General features: G+C 48.5%; 1 protein-coding gene across 1 annotated transcript in view; it reads left to right on the top strand.

Annotated features, from left to right (window-relative positions):
• The first annotated feature begins 214 nt into the window (after positions 1-214).
• TNFAIP8L1 (TNF alpha induced protein 8 like 1) overlaps positions 215-18,081 on the top strand; it is a 28,748-nt gene continuing 10,881 nt past the window's right edge. The window contains 2 exon segments of the mRNA XM_069086793.1: positions 215-434; positions 436-580. Coding sequence (XP_068942894.1) covers positions 378-434; positions 436-580 — 202 coding nt within the window. The 5' untranslated portion in view covers positions 215-377.

Below are 18,081 nucleotides of genomic sequence, written 5' to 3'. Positions count from 1 at the left end.
CCTTGGGGATCCGGGATCCGGGATCCCGACCGGGGGCGGGGGCCACAGGGCTAGGATCAGTCCCTCCCAGCCACACACGGACATACACACAAACACACTGTCACACACCATCACACACTCACACACACCCCCTCCCACCCTTCCCGGGCCCGCGTCCAGCTCGCTTTCCATTGGTCTCTTCGTAGGAAGCTCGGCCGGCAGTTGGCTGGCCCGGCGCTCTCGCCCCGCCCCTTCTGGACTGGCAAACTTTGGCTTGAATTTTCCGCCCTCCTCCTCCTCTCCCCTTCCTTCCCTTTGCCCCCTTGGCCTCGGCCTCCGGGATCCGGGCAGTGTATGGGGCCCCGGGCCGGGCTGCTGGCGTCCGGCAGCCGCCGCACATGATAGACGCAAGGGTCGGGCCAAGTGTCCCGCCGCTGGGTGCGCTCCCCTACCGTCCCATCCCCATCCCCTGCTCCCCGCGTGGGCGCCCGGACCTGGCGCTTCTGGGCGGCGAGTGTCCCCCGCGCTCCAGGCGATCCTCGGCGGCGACAGAGGCTCTCGGAGGGTCGGGGAAGCTCCGTGAAGGCGGACCTGCTGGCAGGTGAGCTCCCCTGCTCCCCCGGCGCGGGAGGAGGTGGCGGCAGCGGGGTCCCCTGGGCTCCCGGAGCCCACGATCAGGTGGGAACAGGAGAGACAGCTGGGCAACCCACGGGGACATGGGGAACTGGGGGGACACGGACTGGGCAGCCTAGGCGGCAGACCGCCCCAGTCCTCAGCTTCCCTTCTCTCTTTTCCTCGCGTCTCTTTCGTCCGCCTCCCTCAGTCTCCCCTCTGGGTCTCGCTCTCCATCCCTCCCACTTCCCTTGCCTTCTCTCTCTCTCTTTCTGTCGCTCTTTGTGTATGTCTCTCTCTCTCCTGCGTGTGTTTCAGGGCAAGTCTCCCTGTCTCTTATCTTCATCTCTGTCTCTGCCTGACTTCCCACTTCTCTCTCTGTCTCGGGGTCGCCTGGGCTGGAAGGGAGAGGGGGTTCTGGGCTTTGACACATCCTCCCTTCCTCGATTTGCAGCGCAGTTTGCGCTTACTCCTCTGATTCCGTCGGTCCCTGGACTCCTGGGTCCTTTACCCCAAATCAGGAAGGTCGGGGATTGGAGCTGGGGGATGGGTGCGGGGCGGGACGACATCTGGGGCCGAAACACGCCGCCCCCCAGGGTCTCATCTTGACCTCCTGGGCAAGCTCCTACAGTGTCCCAGTTATCTCACTAGCTCTGCCCTCCTCCATACTCCACCCCAGACACACCCTGGGGCCAACTTTTGGACTGGTCCAAAGGAGACTGACTACTGGTTCCCTCTGATTTGCTGCCAACCCACCTGGTGCCCCCGTGCTAAGTGCCCTTGGGGGTGGGGAAAAAAAATCACCAAACCAGAGTTAGAACTGGAAAAGGCCTGCAAACCATTAAGTCCCGTGCCTTCCTTTTTACAGTCAAGGAAACTTCCCCCCATCTGATGCATCTGGGCAACTAGTATGTAGCTTAGTCTTAGAGAATAAATTGCCTGGGGCACCAAGAGGTTAAGGTGTTACCTATGATCACCCCTGCTTAGTATGTACAACAAGGAGTCTGTAAACAACCCCAAATCTTCCTGCTTCTGAGTCTGGTCTTCTGTCCACTGGGCATAATCACTGCCTCTTTACATAATACAGCAGAATTCCTGAACCAGTGTGCTACCTGAGGGCTTGATGGGGTTGGGGGTTTGGTTATTCCAACATGGACAATTGGGGAGGTTTCCTGGAGGAAGTTATTTTGTCATTTTGGAACTTATAAACGAACTTGAAAGGACGGGCAGGCATTCCACTGGTGAAACTGGGGAAGGAGGGCATGTTTGGAGGTGACAAAGGGTTTTCTGGAGACAGTGAGTAAAGTGGGGAGTTTATGTGTGAAAGGGAATAATATGAAAGAAAATTGGAAAAGTGGGAAGATGGGGTGCCAGATTATGGAAGATGGCAAATGCCAGGCAAAGGAGACCAGCTTCACTTCGTTATCTGAGACCCTGAAGATCTTTGAGCAGAAAAGGACCAGGAAAAAAGTGTGGAAGAAAATTTAGTCTGGTAGAGCCTTGAAGGATGGATTTCAGGGAGAAGAGGGTAGAGACAAGACCCTCCCACTTACTAGCAGGCTAGTATAGTAGTGTAAGGCAGTTAGGTGATGCAGTGGATTGAGTGCTGGGCCTGGAGTCAGGAAGAACTGAGTTCAGATCCAGCCTCATATACTATGTAGCCCTGGGCAAGTCACTTAACCCTGTTTTCCTCAGTTTCCTCATATGTAAACCACTCCAGGATCTTTGCAAAGAAAGCCCCAAATGAGGTCACAAAGAGTCAGACACCACTGAGAAATGACTGAACAAATAGTAGTCTATGTGGAGATGGGGGTGGTTAATGAGGGTCTGTGCCAACTTAGTAGCAATGGAACAGATGGAAAAGCCAAAGATCACGGAGTGGTGGAGACTGCAGCAGGGTCTAGAAGGCCCTGCTGCTGCTGTTGGAAAGCTTGTGTACAGGCTTCCCTGGAGGATGGAGACAGGGTAGAACCTGAGAATGGACAGGCAGGATTTAAAGAGACAGAGAGAGGAGGACCACCATAGAGAAGGGAAAATAAGCATTTATATATCACCTACTATGTGCCTGACTCTGTGCTAAATGCTTTACAAACATTATCTCCTTCGATCCTTACAACAACCCTAAGAAGTAGATGCTGTCATTCATTTCACAGTTGGGGAAACTGAGGCAAGGGATTTGCCCACCGTCACACAGCTAGTAGTGTCTAAGGGAGGATTTTAACTCAGCACTTCCTGACTTCAGGACCCAGGGCCCTACCCACTTTACCACCCAGCTAGAGGATGGAAAGTGAGCAAAGACTGGGGGGGGGGGCAGAATTCAGAGATTTCTGGAAGCTCTGTGGTAGAGGAAGCTGCTGATAACCCGGCCTGAGCAAGGTCAAGATGCCTTGCTAAGGTGAAGCAGGCCTCTCCCAGGCCTTCCTCCCCAGCTGCCCTTGGGCAGGTCTCAGTTGCTGCCTTGACTTCTCAGATATTAAATGGGTCCAGGGCCTAGCCATAATAATTAGGGCCATTAGGGTGCTTTGAAGTTTCTTATGAGTGGCTGGGATGAAATGATATGATGCCAACAGCTTTGACTCAAGTGTCCTCTCCCCTGTCCTGGGAGGACAGTTTCCTCCTGGTCCCCCATCAGCCCAGCCCCCTCCCTTCACCAGTAGCATTCTGCCTTCCTAACCCCAGCGAGGTAGTTAGTGGCTGAGCTGGGGGTAGCCATCCCACTGCTGCCTGTGCTCTGACTCACTTCCTGACTCGCTCCGCCTTCTTGTCATCACGGGCCAGGTGTGAATCTGACAAACTTTCAAGTTGTTGCTTGCTGGGAGTAGAGCCTGAGTAGGTGTCTTCACCTGACACTCCTTGGGGCCCCAGGATGGGTGTAGCAGTGGCTTAGTAGGGCCCAGATGGGCGAGCTCAGGAAACAGCCAGTGATTGAAGCATCTGCTTAATGAATAACACACTCACACTCCCAACACTCCCTAATATAGCCAAGTCAATGAATCCTGTGCTCCAGGGAATTCCCCTCTCTGAAGGAACCTAGGAGATTGAACAATGACTTCTGAAATGCTCCTTCCTTCCTTCCCCCTCCTCACAAGCCCTGAGTTTCTTTATCTGATTCCTTTCAACTATAGGGTCATAGAAAGTCAGATCTGAAAATACCCTTAGAACAGAGAATATCAGAACTGAGAGGAGCCTCAGAATGCAAAATAAAAGAACCTGAGAGGGCCCTTAGAACACAGGATGTCAGAGCTGGGAGGGCCCTTAGAACACAGTGTCAGAGCTGGGAAGTACTTTAGAACATAGAATGTCAGAACTCAGCCCTTAAAGCTAGATGACATTTAGTCCCTTATTTTACAGATGGGAAATCTGAGGTCCATAAAGATAAAATGACCTGCCCGAGGTCACATGGGGAATCACTGAGCAGACTGGGACTAGGCCAGTGTTCTGAGCTTCTAGCCCTAACAGATAGTGCTGTATAAATTATGAGAAGGAATGTTGCCATGTTGCCCCCAGGCTTATAATAGAGCAGGGAGAGCTAGGTTTGTCCCTTAACCATTCAGGACTGTAGCTGGCACCACCAGCCAAACAGCCCTGATTTTTAGGGGGAGGGAAAAGAGGCACAAAAAAAGGAAAGCTCCCCTTTTTCTCGTCAGGGAAGCTGAGAGGGCCAGGACATCTTTTCAAATATTGTTCCTGGCCAAAGCCCAAAGCCCATGCTCTGTATCCCTCTCCTTCCCTTTACACTGTCTCTAAGGAGACGCCCAGTATCCTGGAGAAGTCATATCCCCATTTGACAGATGAGGAAACTAAATCCCAGAGAGGAGACTGGCCCACACAGAGTGAGTGGCAGGCCTGGAGTCAGAACCCAGGTGTCCTGGCTCCCATCCCAGGCTCTCCTCATTCCACCCTGCTGACCACTGGGCCTTGAGAAGCACATTCCTTAGACCCAGGGGGGCCAGCTGAAACAGGATCTGGGGAGCCAGGGCCCTGGAGGCAAACTGCCCCCTACCCTGCTGGCTAAGGTGCTGTCATCCCTGGGGCTTTAAAAAAAATGAAAAGGGAGACCCTGCTGACTCTCAGCTCCTGGGTAGCCAATGAACAAACAAGAAATGCCCTGACACGTTGGGGAGCAGCTGGGAGATGTTGGAGGAGGGGCCGGCAAAGGTGTAACCGGGCCCCTGCCCGCCGTGCCTATGGCAACAACAAAGAACAAATACCTGTTGCCTGGACAGAACGCCGGGAGTCATCCAAACATTGGGGCTGTTTCCTGATTGCCCCCCAACTAGAGCCTCTCTGTCCCCTGGAGCCCCCACACACTTGCTGTCCCCTCAGGACCAGGGGCCTAGAACTTCCTCAGATGAGTGTGGACCTGCTTCGGGTGAGTGTGGAAGAGCCTTAGGCATGTGGGGGCTGTGAGGTGGGAGAGGAAGTGATGGAGCAGAACGGACGCTGGGCTGGGAGTCAGGCCACCTCACCTGCTCCTGGCTCTCTGCTCCAGCTTACTGTGCATGATCCCAGAAAAGTTCTCATCTTCGGGTCTCTGTTTCCCTATCTGTAAAATGAGGGGTTTACATTAGCCCCGGGGGTTCTTAACCTTCTTCTTGTAGCCTAAGATTCCCCTTGACCATCAGTCTGGTGAAGACTATGGACCCCTCCTCAGAATCATGTTTTTAAATGCATAAAATAGAATTACATTGGATTACAAAGAAAACTATGCCTATTGAAATTGTTATAAAAATATTTCTTTTAAAAGAAGTTCAGAGATCCACAAGTTAAGGATTCCTGGCCATTAGATGGTCTGTAAAGGCCCTTCCAGCTCTGGTGGTCTCCGTTCTACACCATTTTACAGATGGGTAAACTGAGGCACAGAAAGGGGGAGTAACTTCTCCCAAGTCACCCATTAAGCCAATACCAGAGTCAGGCTTAGAATTGGGACTTCCTGACTCCTTGACCTGCCACTCCCAGGAATGCCTTCCCTGGCCCCTAGGACTTTGTGAGATACATACTTGGCCCCAGTACATCTCCAGTCTTCCGCCTGATGGGTTCTTAGTCCACTGGCCCCGTAGATTTTCATTTACTTTCCCCATTAGGTAGAAATAGTTTGTTAATAAGGGAGAATGTATAGAAATGACTTCGGGGATTCTCCCTGGAAACAAATGCACTTCAGATGAAGAGATTCTCCTGTGTTCTAGAAGAGATCTGCATGCTGGGGTCCTTCTGTGGTAGAAGGGAAGGGGACAAACTGATGCCCCTGCTCCATTCGGGACCCTTTTCCTCTCCTGAATGCTTAATAAGTGTCTGAATTGAAAAAGACCAGGTGTTTCTTAAGCACCTGCTATGTCTCAGGCACTGTGCTAAGTGCCTTAGAAATTTGGGTTGTTCAGTCCATTTTCAGCTGTGTCTGACTCTGTGATGCCTTTGGGTATTTCCTTGGCTGGAGTGGTTTGCCATTTCCTTCTCCAGGACAGATGAGGAAACTGAGGCAAACAGGGTTAAGTGACTTGGCCAGGGTCACCGAGCTCAGACACAGTGTCTGAGGCCAGATTTAGACTCAGTCTTCCTGATGCCACTGGGCCACCAAGCTGACTCTAACAGCAGTTAGGTCCTGCTCCTCACTGAGAGTCCTTAAACTAGCATTCGTTATCATGAAAGTTTCTTGGGCCTAAAAGGAGCCAATCAATAGGCTCAAAGGAGGGACCTTGGAGGGGGTGGGGGGCCTGGAGCCATGGAGCTGGTAAGTCCATAAGTAGCAAAGTCAGGATTTGAACCCAGGTGTTCCAATACCAAGTCTAGCTCCTTCCTCTATTCCACAGTGGGGTGCTGGTGGGGAAACAGGACATGTGTGAACTGATACAAGAGCAAAGCAGTGTCTGGCAGGGGTCTGTAGGCAGTTCCCCAGGGGTGTGCTAGTAAAATGTTTAATAAGCAGCCCTCTAAAAGGGAAAATGTGTTCATGACACACAGTTTAACCTGCATTATTAACATTTTCTCCATCACTTTCTTAAGTCTAGACAATCGACAAAACAATAAATCAAATTCCTATTTGTAGCATTTGTTGATTTCTGAGGAGTAAATAAATGCTCACACTACAAATTTAACCATCGGCTCCAACACAGCCCTAGAATTCTTCACATTGGTCAGAGCTGGTCCCCTTGCCCCAGGAGTGGGAGGAAGAAGAGGCAGAGATCCCCTTCAGCCTTCTCTCTACCTCTGATGAGCTTAGAAGTTGGAGACCCCACCCCCACCCCAGTGATCAAACCCCTTCTAGTGAGATACACCCTCCCCTCAGTGTGGTAGAGTAGAAAGGGTGATAAATTTAAGAAGGAGGGAACCTTAGTCCTACCTCTGTTTGCTATATGACTTTGGACAGACCACATCCTCTCCTAGCCTCAGTCTCCCAATCTGTAAAATGAGAGGGTTGGACTGTCTAAACAGGATCCTTAATAATAAAAGTTTTATTTCCATAGTGCTTACATACATTATCTCATTTGAGCCTTAGATCAATCCTGTGAGTTAGGTACTTTTTTTTTTTTTTACTAGATCTCTGATTCTTAACCTCTGGGGATTAAAAAAGGAGTCCCCAGTGAAGAAATTCTCTCCATCAATGCAATTTGCCATCAGCTCTTAACTTTCTGAGGAATTGAATAATTCTGTTATTATCCCCGTTTTGCAGATGGAAAAACTGAGTCTCAGAGCAGTCAAGCCACCTGCCCAACACCCCAGCTAGGGAGTGTCTGAGGTGGGATTTGAACTCTGGATTTCTTGATTCGCTCTAGTCCTTCAAGCTCTGCTGCTCTGTGATTGCCTAAGTTCTGCTCTGGTGCTGGAAAGGGGCATCTGACTCTGAACCAATGCTATCGGGTTCTGCAGACGTAGATAGAGTGCCTGCCATGTTTAGCACCAAGGGTACACAAGAATGCCACGAAATAATCCCTGACTTCAAGTGGCCTATGAGTGAATAAGGAGATGTTTGGGGAGTACAAGCAAATGAGATACATGGGGGCAAATGAATTTTGCTCATCGAGAATTCAAAGAGGGAGGAAGAAATCACTTTCCTCTGTGAAGACCGAGGAAGTCTTCATGGAAGAGGTGGTACCAGGCCTTGAAGGATGGGAAATGTTTCAGTGGGCAGAGATGAGGGCATGGAAATGTGGCCTGCACAGATCCAGAGAAGACAGTAGTTCAGGACAGTTTGACTCCAGGCCTTAGGACAGGCAGCAGGGAGGTAGGAGAGATGACCCAATCCTAGGCTAGCAAAGTGGGGCTAGGAAGGTGGAGTCACCCTGACTGTTAGGACTGCCTTGGGCCCCTTGGAGTGAGGGACATGCCCAGTACTGATCTGCTGGCCTTTACCTCAGTTGGCCTTGATAGGAACTGTCCTTGCCACGAGTCACCTGATTGGAAAGAAAAAAGCCTGGGGCTGAGCCCTCCTGGCAAGAGGGCCCAGAAGTGGCCTTCAGTGCTTGGGACCAGAGTATTTGGGAGAGTGGGGCAGCAGAGTGAATTTGATTGGTGGTGGTCAGAGACTGGCCTAGCAGTGCCCTCTCTTCAGGTCTCCCCCACCCTGCTGCACCAACTCATTAATTATTGAAGGTCTTTGGATTACGGCGTGAAATATTCATTAAATGGGGGAGCAGGCTGCCTGCCCCTCTGGGGGCAGAACAGAAAGTGTCCCTTCTTTGGCCCCAGGAATGGACACCTGTGTATTAGTCCAGTGGCATGAACTTTGTCAAGTCACCTCCCTCTCTGGGCCTTGGGTTTCCCAACTACAAAATGGGGTAGTTTTGAATAAGCCAAAAATAATTTTTTTTAAATAGTACTGGACTTGGAATCAGGAATCTTAAGCTCCAGGGCCAATTTCTGACATTTAACGAGCCGAGGAACTCTCATGAATGTCATCTCATTTCAGTGAGCCTCAGTTTCCTCATCTGTAAAATGAGCTAGAGAAGGAAATGGCAAATCACTCCAGTATCTTTGCCAAGAAAACCCCAAATGGGGTCACAGAGAGGCAGACAGGACTGAAAATGTCTCATGAATATTGCTGAACAGGGGCTCTGACTGAATAAAATCATGGATCCTTGAAGCAGTTCTGTGATGATCCAGACTCTGCAATCCTGCCTTCCCATTATAATAACAATAATTAACAATGATAATCAATAATAACTGGTGATTACATAGTGCTTTACAATGTACAAAACAATTTACATACATTATTTCACTTGAGACTCACAACTACCATGTAAGGTAGATACTACAGGATTTATCATCCCCATTTTACAGATAAGGAAACTAAGGTTCGGGGCTAAGTAACCTATTTATTGTCACACAGCTAGTCAGTGTCAGAGGCTAGATTCTAGCCCTGATCTTCATCCTAACAAAAGCCACTATCCTATTCACTATGCCACCCTTCCCCCTGCCCTCTATTCTTCCCTTCACCATCCTGGTCACCTTCCTGAATATTCTTTTTTTTTGGAGGGCAGTTGGGGTTAAGTGACTTGCCCAAGGTCACACAGCTAGTAAGTGTTAAGTGTCTGAGGCGGAATTTGAACTCAGATCCTCCTGACTCCAGGGCTGGTGTTCTATTCACTGAGCCACCTAGCTGCCCCCCTGGATACTTTTTCACTTAATGAAGTTGTGTTGTTGGGTTTTCCCCTTAAGATATGTCACCTCAAACTGAAGCCAAGCCTCCAGATGTGCTCTGACTGGGGTATGGGGCATCTTCCCCAGTCCTGGACTCTCAATGCTGTCCACAATCACAGTCAGTTTTTTGGTTGGCCTATCAACCAGCATATTGAGTCTGCTTTCCACTAAAACCTCCAGAACTCTGTTTTAGCCTTGTCTCCCTCACCAGATCTGTGTCAAGTTGATGGTTTTTTAATCCAAGTGAGTTTCCTTGCCAAGGAATCCAAGTTGTTGGTTACTGAAAGGGTAGGGGAGAGTGGCGTGATGGGCGCAAGGAGGCTGGAGCTTCCAGTCTCCAATGGGGACATGTGGAAGTTGTGTGCTGATGGTCTGTGTTCTAAGAATGGGAGCTCCCTGGGGCCTGTGATTCAGTCTGATTCTCTCTGTGAGAGACATACAACATAGCCACATAAATCCAAAGCCAGGTGCACACACAGGATGTAGGTGTTGAAGAAGGGAGGGAAGGGAGGAAGGAAGGAAGGAAGGAAGGAAGGAAGGAAGGAAGGAAGGAAGGAAAAGGAAGGAAGGAAAAGGAAGGAAGGAAAGAGAAGGAAGAAATGGAAGGAGGGAGGGAGGAAGGGAGGGAGGGAAGAGAGAAGGAAGGAGGGAAGGAAAGAGAAAGAAGGGAGAAAGGGAAGGAGGGAGAAAGAAGGAAAGAAAGAGAGAAGCTCTTTATACCTGATGAAAGCTTCCCTTGTTCTCATTGCTGGGAATGCTGCGGTTCAGAGAAGGCAGAGTACTTACGAGTACAGGCATACCTTGGAGATGTTGCAGATTTGGTTCTAGACCACTGTAATAAAGTGAATATTGTAATAAAGAGTCACACAAATTTTTTGGTTTCCTAGTACAATGTTTGTACTATACTGTAGTCTATTAAGCGTGCAATAGTATTATGTCTAAAAAGACAATGTACATACCTTAATTAGAAATACTTTATTGATAAAAAATACTAACTATCATCTGAGCCTTTAGCAAGTGACAATCTTTTTGCTGGTGAAAGTGGAGCTTCGACGTTGATGGTTGCTGACTGATCAGGGTGGTAGTTACCGCTTAAGCTTGAGGTGGCTGTAGCAATTTCTTAAAATAAGACAACAGTGAAATTTGCCTTATCAATTCACTCTTCCTTTTACTCGAACACTTAAAGACCATTGCAGGGTTATTAATTAGCCTAATTTCAATATTGTGTCTCAGGGAATAGGAAGAGAGAACAGCTGGCTGGTGGAGCATTCAGAACACACACATTTCTCAATTATGTTCTCTGTCTTACATGGGTGTGGTTCATGGCCTCCCAAAACAATTACAATAGTAATATTAAAGATCCTTGAGGACAGATCACCCTAACAGATAATATAATAAGGCAAAAATTGGAAATATTGTGAGAATTAACAAAATGTGACATAGAAACAATGATGTGAACACGTTGGAAAAATGGTGCCACAGGATTGCCACAAACCTTAATTAAAAAAAAAAAGACTTGGGCAGCTAGGTGTCAAAGTGAATAGATCATGGACCCTGGAGTCATGAGGACTTGAGTTCAAATCCAGCTTCAGACACTTAACTAGCTGTGTGACCTTGGGTAAGTCACTTAACCCCAATTGCCTTGCCTTGCCTTCCGCCCTCCAAAAACAAATAAATAAAATAAAAAGGTAAAACAAAACAAAACAAAAACAACCAATATCTGTGAAGCACAATAAAATGAGGTATGCCTCTATTTGAAAGGGCTCCTGACTCAGCTGAAAGTGGGTGCCCAAGGATGGGTTCAGGTCCTGTTTTTCTTGAAGAGTTTTCATGAGAAGAGTTCTTGGCATGGTAACCTGAGACCACCAGGTGCCAGAACCAATCAGGTTCCTTAATTGGGACAGTCTCAGGCTAGTGGTCAATATAGAGATTATGGTTAGTTCCACGGTGTTGGAGAAGGCACATATAATTGACCTTGAGTCCTGTGGTCAAAGCTGGACTCAGTTGCAGGGATCAAGCCAAATGAAGGGACATTGGTCATGTGTTCACAGTCCTAAGGAAAAGTCCAGAGGCCCCGCTGGCCTAGGTAGGAGTGTAGCCCAAAGTGCAGGAGTGGCTAGAGTGACCATTCAGAGACGTGTCTGGAATAAGGTGATAATGGTGACTAAAGGAATATATTAGGGGGTGGGTTCAGAAGCCCAGGCCAAGGCAGTGACAAAGTCTGAAAAGGACAGGTCATAGTGTCCAGATTCCCTGGTTAAGGCCAGAGTCAGCATCTGGGGGTGCAGGAAGGAGTGAAGCCTGAGAAACGAAGTATGGTTAGATTTAGATTCCAAGTAAAGCGGGGAAATGGCCAAGAACAGAGACCAGGATGGAGAATAGCAGGATCTGTCTATGCACAACATACCAAGGACTCCAGACATCAGGTTTAGACCATAATCTTATGGATAATTGATCTAGGACTGGAAGAAATTTCAGAGGTCCTCTAGTTCAACCACCTCATTTTACAGATGAGGAAACTGAGGCCCAAGGGAGCTTCTAATCTACTGTCCTTCCCGTCCCTGGACATCTTTGGTCAGACGCTGGGCCATCACTTGGCAGGGATGTTTCAGAAGAGATCCCTGTTCGGGCATTGGTTTGACCAGATGGCTAAGCAAGGTTGCCTTCCAGCCCTGAGATTCTGTGACATCCTAGGTTCTGCATTTTAATGCCCCTCCTAGCTCTTATATTCTATGCTTTGTGGGCCTATCCAGTTTGAAGCAGGGAGAGAAATGGGTTTCCTGTTCAATTCCACTTTGTGATCAACCTAACCCTTGAACTTGGTTGGAACCCTCCCCTAGCTTAGCACCTCCTCCACCAAAGAGTTTGACTAGTGGGCAAACAGGGAAAATCGGCTGCTGGGGCATTTGTCATTAAGAAGGACAGAGGGGTGGAATTCAATGCAAAGAGAGTGTCTGGTCACCAGTGGGGATCCGAGCTTGAAATTCACATCCTTTGTCCTTTGGTGGATACTAGGAGGAGGAGGTGACCCCTACCCTAAGTGGGGTACAGGCTGGGAGTTGAGTATCCAGCTGTGGCAATGGATGCCAATGGACCTCCCTCCTCTCTCCCTTGGTCCCCCAGTGCCCAAGGTCATTGGTGAGATGAGTGATACTGTGTGAGGTCCAGTCTAGGGTCAGGTTCATGAGAGTCAGAATTGGGCACAGGCGAGCCCAGGCTGGGTGCCAGCTACATTGCTGCTCAGATACTCCCAGGCCTGACCTTCCCTGAAACTTGGCTGGCCTGTGTGGGTGTTGGTGGAGGAGGGTGGCCCTGGTCCATGCCCCCTGAGTCTCTGGTGCATCTTTGGCTCCCGAAGCCCAGTGCACTAACTGTGCCTCTCATTGCAGAGTAATCCTCTGAGGTGGAAACATAGGCAGCATACTGGAACAGGAAGGAAGCCACTGGTTTATTCTGGGCTATTGCTGGCTCCCCAGGGACCAGAAACATCTCTGTTTGTTGATAAGGAGTTTCTGGATAGAACAATGGGATGGGGAATGGGAAGGAGGGGGAGAGGGGAAATCATAGAATTTAGAACTAGAGTTTTGAACCATTTTACAGATGTGAAAACTGGGGTTCAGGGAAGGGGAGTCACCTGGCTGGTTCTCTGAGGTCATGTCCAGTACCATTTCTATTAAACCACAGGTCTACAATAAGGACAGTTGATAAGAAAACTGACCATACTCTCCAGGGCCCTCCTTAAACCCTGCCCTGGCATCCTGGAGGGATGAGCTTGGGGCAGCAAGGTTGAGCTGGGTTAGGGGACAAAAGTTGTCTGGGTAAAAGCCCATAAGACATTCCTTTTCTTTCCTTCCAACCTGAATTGTATCAACTAGAGAACAGTAGAACAAGAAGGGGGCTTGGTAACAAAGGAAGCCCACCTGGGCCCTAGGCCACAGCAGCAAGTGGGCTTCCATCCATTTCATCAAGCATTTATTAAAGCACCTACTATGTGCTCCAGACACTAGAGTTGCCAAGACAAAGGCAGAACGCTTCCTGCCCTCGAGTTGCTTATAATCTTAACGTGTGAACGTGTACAGAGAAGTAAACCCAGGTCATCTCAGCTCTGATCCTTGCTGCTTCGAGCAGCTCTAGACCCCAAGTTCTTAATGCACTTTGGAAATATTTCATTTGCTCCTCAAACAACACTGAGAGGTAGGTGCTGTTATTATCTCCATCTTACAGATGAGGAAACTGAGACAGGTCAAATAATGTGCCCAAGGGCCACATAGTAAGCATCCTTTTTTTTTGGAGGGGGGAGGTCAGGGCAATTGGGGTTAAGTGACTTGCCCCAGGTCATAAGGCTAGTAAGGGTTAAGTGTCTGAGGCCGGATTTGAACTCAGATCCTCCTTATTCCAGGGCCGGTTGTCTATTCACTGCACCACCTAGCCACCACTCATAGTAAGTATCTGAGGTTGGATTTGAACTTGGGTCTTCCTGATCCCAGGCCTACAGCTCCATCTACTTCATCACCTAGCTGCCAGTTTCTTGCTGTCTAAAATGAGGGCCCCAGACTTAAAGACCTCTATGGTGCTTTCCTGCTATAAATCTACGATCCTAGGGAGAAAGCAATCACAGTTGGGGGCCGAGGTGGGGGAAGACCAGCAGATTTCAGCCCCTTCACTGAGCCTTAGAGGGGATTTTATAACTACTCTAAAGCACTTTACACTATTTCATTTGATTTTTTATAAAAAAGTCTCGGTCTCCTTTGGTTCTAATATGTGGAGATGAAGAAGGAGTGCATTCTAGGTGTGGGTCACAGTCCTTGCAAAGATATGGAGGCAGAATAAAGGAATTAGTTAGGTCAGGGGCAGGGAAACCGGCCTTGAGGTCACATGAGGCCTTCTAGATCCTTAAGTGTGGCCTTTTGACGGAATTCCCCAAGTGGCCTCAAGACCACGGGTTCCCCGCCCCTGCAAGGGGTTGTAGAAAGAACAGTTTGTCTGGAATGAAGAATTCATGAAGGAGAGTGGTAAGAAACAAGACTGGAGAGGAAGGGTCAAACCACACTCCGGAGGCCCTTCAATGCCAAGCTGAGGAAGCTGTATTTTGCCCTAGAGGAAATAAAAAGGCATTGAAGCTTCTTAAGTAGGGGAAGGAATCATTTTGTATAAAGGATGGACTGGAGAAGGGAGAGCCCTCTCTGGGAGATCAGTGAGTAGAGATGATGGAAGTAGCCATAGAAACAGAGAGGAGTCAGATGTGAGAAATGTGGAGAGAGAATTGGCAAGATCTGGCAAGCGGCTGAATAAGTGAGGAAGAGGGAGGTTATGTTTGGGCTTGTAAGTCTAGGCCACTAGGGAGAGATGGTGCTGCCTTTGACAGAAGTGGGCAAGTCTGGAGGAGAAGGGAAGATAATGGATTCCATTTGGGCCATATTGAATTTCAGCCGCTGCAGATTGAGATGTCTAGAAAGCACATTGGTGATACATCATTGGAGTTCAAGAAAGATATGAGGGTTGGATAAATAAATTTGGTAGTTATCTGCCTAGAGGCAATCATTGAACCTATAGGAGCAGGGAAACTGCTGAGAAATAGTGCAGGGAGAGAAGAAAAAATGGTCCAGAACAGACCTTTGGGGGACTTTTATCGTTAGGAAGTAGAAATGGATGGTGATATGGCAAGGGAGATGGAGGAGGAAAAGTTGGAGAGGTAAGAGAATGAAGAGCGTAGAGTATCTCAGAAGTCAGAAGGGGAGGGAATATACAGGATGGGGGAATGCTTCAAAGCACTCAAAGCTAAGGGTGGTCAAGGAGCATGAGGACTGAAGCAAAGTGCCTTGCATTTGGCCATCAAGGGAGCCTTGGTAAACTGGGAGGGAGCAGTTTCGGTCCATTGGTGGGGCAGGAAGCCAGACTGGGAAGAGTTGAGAAATGAGTGATGGGAAGGATGGCAAGCTCACAAGTGACTTCTTCTAGGTGTCTGACTGTGAAAGGAAAAGCGCTAGGAAGCTCTGGAGAGGATGGGGGGGAGGGGAGTCAAGTGAAGGCTTGGTGTTTCTGAAAGAATGTAGAAGAATGAGGTACGTGCACATGCTGAGCCAAGACATAAGGAGATATTGGAAATGAGCAAAAGGAAGACGTTGGAAGGTCCCACAGGGGACTGGGAGGGCTGGCCAGGGTCAGGGGTCACAAGTATTTGTTTGCTCTGTCTAGAAGCCAGCCCACAAGTCTCACAGGCTGGAGCAAAGGAGGAGAGAACAGGGGATGATTGGAGGGGTTTGGAGGTGGGGGAATAAGGGAAAAGAGAGAGTTCCCAGTGGATGACCTTCGTTTTCTCAGCAAAGTGGAAGTGACGTGGGTCCTCAGAGAGAAATGGGGGGAGTGATAGTTTTGAGGGGTTGTGGAAAGAATTGGTCTGGAAGAATTGCTACAGGAAGCTTAAGAGAAAAATCAAGGAAGAATAAAAGAAGGGTTGTGCAACAGTTGAAATTAGATAAATTTCTAGAGTTTGGAGTTGGCAACAGCAAAAGTTGCCACTTCCTGCAAGGGCATTCGCCAGAGAGGGATTAGGAGTGGAGAAGGCAATAGTGGGGATACTCCAGGGCTGGAGTTTGAGAAAGTGTAAGGGGCCATAAGACAAGACAGGAAGAAGGAAGAGGGTTTAAGTGGGGGCTGGAGGGAATAGTGCACGAGTGAATTGGTCAGACTGAAAGGGAGAAAGTGAAACCTGATCATGGGTGTCAGATTGGCAGAACAAGGAAGGATGATGGGACTGAAGGTCAAAATGAGGTCAAAGAATAGGTTTAGCTTGGGAGTCCTTAACTTGTGGTCTATGGGCTTCGTTTTTAATATATTTTAATTCCTATATTTTCAATATATTTGGTTTCTTTTGTAATTTTACATATTTGTATGTATTTAAATTCATTATTCTGAGAAGAGGTCCACAGATTACACCAGACTTCCATACGTCCAGGATGTACATGCCAAAAAAAAAAAAAAAGGTTATGGACCCCTGGTTTAAAAAGAGTAAGGCAGAGATCGAAGAGGACTTCGGAGGGTGGGATGGTGGATGTAGCCCAGGTATGGGTGATGGTGAGAGAGAGTGCAGGTGGCTGTTAATAGGTCTATTGAACTCTCCAAGTATAAGGGCAGGGGTGAGGTTGGAAAGGAAGACTGTGGACCAGGTACTGAGCTCCTGACGGAAGGGGGGACTGCAACAAGGTCCTGGCGTGGGTGCTCTACGGGATGAGCCTTAAAGCATGAGAGGTTGTCACACAATGGTGGCAGGGAGAAAGACTAGAGTGACAAATGAGAATCACTGAGTGTGTCTTCTCTTCCTCCTTCTCTCAGTCCAGTGTGGCAAAGGGCTGGGGGAGGCATATGATGGAAGGAGGAACACCTATTATTGATGAGGACAGTGAATACAGGAAGAAACATATGAGAGCTGGAAAAGACCTTTGAAATTATCTAATCCAACCTTACCCTGCCTCCCATTTTACAGGTAAGGAAACTGATGCCCTGAGAGGTTTAAGTAATTTGTCCAGGGTCACAGGGCAGTAATTAGCAAAGTCAGAATTGGAACCCAGGTCCTCTGGCTCAAAAATCTAATCTCTTACCACTGTACCATGATGCCCTGAGAAAGTATAAGAGTATAAGGAAGAGGTAGAGGATGGAGGAGGGTTTGTGAATGACTGACCAGAGGAGGCTGGGCACTGGGTAGACAGAAGGCTGAGCTAGGTGGTGATGAGAGATCTGACAGTGGCAGCAGACATGAATTTTTGCCTCAGAAGGCAATGATTCTGAATCACAGGGATTCAGAGGGAGGAGGATGTGGTAGTTTTCTGGTCAAAGAATGGGGAAAGTCAGGCTCCCACAGGAGAGGAGGCTGTGATGATGAAGGGCAGAAGTCTGGGCTCTCTTCAAACACCAGGGAAGAAAGGGTAGAGATGGCAAGGAGATGGGGTTGGACAGATAGGTCAGGATCCTCCAGACACTGACCGGCTTCACACTTGGTTGGCACTTTGCCTCATTCCAGTATGGCGGCCGATGACACCCAGAAGATATCCTTCCTTTAACACATGCAGAAATAGGTTTGGGGAGGGGAAGAAGTCTCCAAATCTAGCTCCTAATGGGAAATGAAGTTAAAGCCCCACCCTCCCTGGTCCAGCAATAGAGAAAGAGCTCTTGGTATGAGTCGTGGCCCCATATACCTGGGGGTTTAGTCATAACTGACCATCACTCCACAGTCCTCCCAGAGTGGAACCCGCCTTCATGCATGGTGGGAGGCTGTGGAACAATAAGGGTCTGAGAAGGGTCAGGGCTGAGACATCCATCCTCACTGGGCAAGTGATGATAGATCAGCCTCAAGATCCCAGATGGGTAAGTGGCCACTCTCCACCAACGTTGTATATGCTTCAGTAAGATTGCATGCAAGGGCCTGGGCCACAGCTGCTGAGCACCATTGTAGAAAATATTAGCCCTAAAAGGGATCCACTTAATCCCAGTGAAAGGTAGGATGGGAGAGTGTGGAATGCTACATTTGGAGTGCTGGGATCTCCATTAAGGTCCTAGCTTTCCCACTTACTAATTATGGAGCCGAGGCCAATCACCTCTCCTCTGAATGCCTCAATTCCTCATATGTAAAATGTATGGTTAATGTTAACAGGGTGTGTTAATGATCCATGAGATAATAAATATACAGATTTTTATTTATTTATTTTTGCCGTTTTGGAGGGCAATTGGGGTTAAGTAACTTGCCCAAGGTTACACGGCTAGTGTTTTTGTGTGCGTGTTGAGTGTCCAAGGTCAGAATTGAACTCGGGTCCTCCCGACTCTGGGGTGGGTGCTTTACTCACTGCACCACCTAGCCACCCC

Source organism: Petaurus breviceps, unplaced genomic scaffold, assembly GCF_028583685.1.
Source record: "Petaurus breviceps papuanus isolate PSGF00001 unplaced genomic scaffold, PetGlider_PUasm1.0 180, whole genome shotgun sequence".
Classification (NCBI taxonomy): domain Eukaryota; kingdom Metazoa; phylum Chordata; class Mammalia; order Diprotodontia; family Petauridae; genus Petaurus; species Petaurus breviceps.
The sequence above is the reverse complement of the archived record's forward strand: the minus strand, read 5'-3'. Positions and strand labels throughout refer to the sequence as shown.